At 39.7% G+C, this 1,558-nt stretch overlaps 1 protein-coding gene across 1 annotated transcript; it reads left to right on the top strand.

Annotated features, from left to right (window-relative positions):
- Positions 1-587: 587 nt before the first annotated feature.
- On the top strand, positions 588-1,275 carry LOC122316812 (protein NIM1-INTERACTING 1-like). The gene has a single exon (XM_043133608.1). It carries the CDS (start codon positions 724-726, stop codon positions 1,090-1,092), a length of 369 nt encoding a protein of 122 aa, XP_042989542.1. The 5' UTR covers positions 588-723; the 3' UTR covers positions 1,093-1,275.
- Positions 1,276-1,558: the final 283 nt, after the last annotated feature.

Here is a 1,558-nt window from a genome sequence, read left to right as displayed (position 1 = left end):
AAAAAATGATAAAATTTACGATTAAAAAATTAATTTTTTTATGTAAATCTCGTATTAATTTATTTTTTTTAAAAAGACTGCATAACACTTGTATAATTATAATTATAAATATTATTTTTCTTTCTTTAATCAAAACAAATTTATTTAACGACCCCCACAAACAAAATGAGAAGAAATGGTACCAAAGTCACGAGCGCACAGGATGTTTTGTTCGAGTAGCCCCAAGAAGAAGCAAGCCAAGCACTGTCTTCCTATTTAATTTGTGACGAGAAAAAAGAAAAAGAAAAGCGTCTAAAAAACCAAACGTCAAAATCATGACGAACCAGCGCGTTGGGACCAGTGAGTCCCGCCAGCCAGACATTTCCCTGACGTCACCACCAACGTCACATCAACAACCTTATGAACCTTTTCTACGTAATCTCCACCGGTCCCACCCGCGTATGACTGATGACGCCACGGGACCCACGTCACCACCTAATTTACCTTTCGTCGTGTCCCGACACCCTCTTCCGATTGGACCGATCGGATTCCGTAGGGGGTACTTCTGACTTTTGGTTCACCCACCACTCTATATTAACTCCATTCACGGCGCTGAAGAATTTGGAAAATGGAAAAAAGGTAAAAACCAGCCTTGTTTGAATTGTCGAAGCTGGTTTGCTGTCGTTTCCGTGCTTAAATTGGTTTTGTTCGTTCGTTTGTTTTGTTCTTTCCTTGTGGCCGTCCATGGCGGATAACAGCAAGAGCTCGAGAATCAGGGAGGATAAACGGGAAGAGGAAGAAGAAGAAGAAGACGTGAAGATGGAGAAGTTTTTTGCGCTTATTCGGAACTTCAGAGAGGCCAGAGATTATTACAAAAGAAAGGAGATGAGCGATTTGGAGAAGAACAACAGGAGCCACAAGAAGGCAAAGAGGGTGGGCGGAGAACAATCGAGCTGTAATTGGGTCCCAAAGTTTGAGCAAGAGGATTTTGCGAGAGAGGTTGTCGAGTTCAGAAGGACTCCTCTTCTATTCTTTCCTCGTCCACACAACGAAGAGAAAAACAAGAAAGAAGGAGAAGATGATGGTGGCCTAGATCTCAGACTCACCCTTTAGCATACTGTACTGTCTTTACTGTTTTCCTTCTTCACTCTAATCGTTCGTTCGTTCGTTCGTTCGTGTAGTTTAAGGTTTGGTTTTTTTTTTTTTTTTAATTGCTTTCTGGTAATTATGGACCGATGGAACGTAAATTAAGCGACCCTTTTCTATTGAAATGCATGAGAAAGATGGTGTGTGAAAGCCACAAATTCCCTTATTTTTTGTTTTCTAAAGAAAAAACAGAAACCAAGAACGGGTTAGGTAACAGCAGGGGGATCACATCCATGCGTTTGAATCTGTAACTCTGTCTCTGTCGCAGAGAAGAAGATTCAGTAAAAGGTAGGAATGTTATAATTTCTCTATTTAATATCAATCATTGAATAGAAAATTAATAAAATAGGATATGCCAAGACAAAATCAATGAAGAAGAAAAAATAAATAAAAATTGGGAGGCCAGACGCTGTAGAGTAGTAGCTGGTTAGAG

This window comes from Carya illinoinensis, chromosome 7 (genome assembly GCF_018687715.1).
Source record: "Carya illinoinensis cultivar Pawnee chromosome 7, C.illinoinensisPawnee_v1, whole genome shotgun sequence".
Taxonomy (NCBI): Eukaryota; Viridiplantae; Streptophyta; class Magnoliopsida; order Fagales; family Juglandaceae; genus Carya; species Carya illinoinensis.
Note: the sequence above shows the minus strand (reverse complement) of the source record. Positions and strands in the feature narration are given on the sequence as shown.

Bases quoted from the DNA above. Each gene is read 5' to 3' on its own strand.
- LOC122316812 (XM_043133608.1), top strand. From the start codon at position 724: ATGGCGGATAACAGCAAGAGCTCGAGAATCAGGGAGGATAAACGGGAA.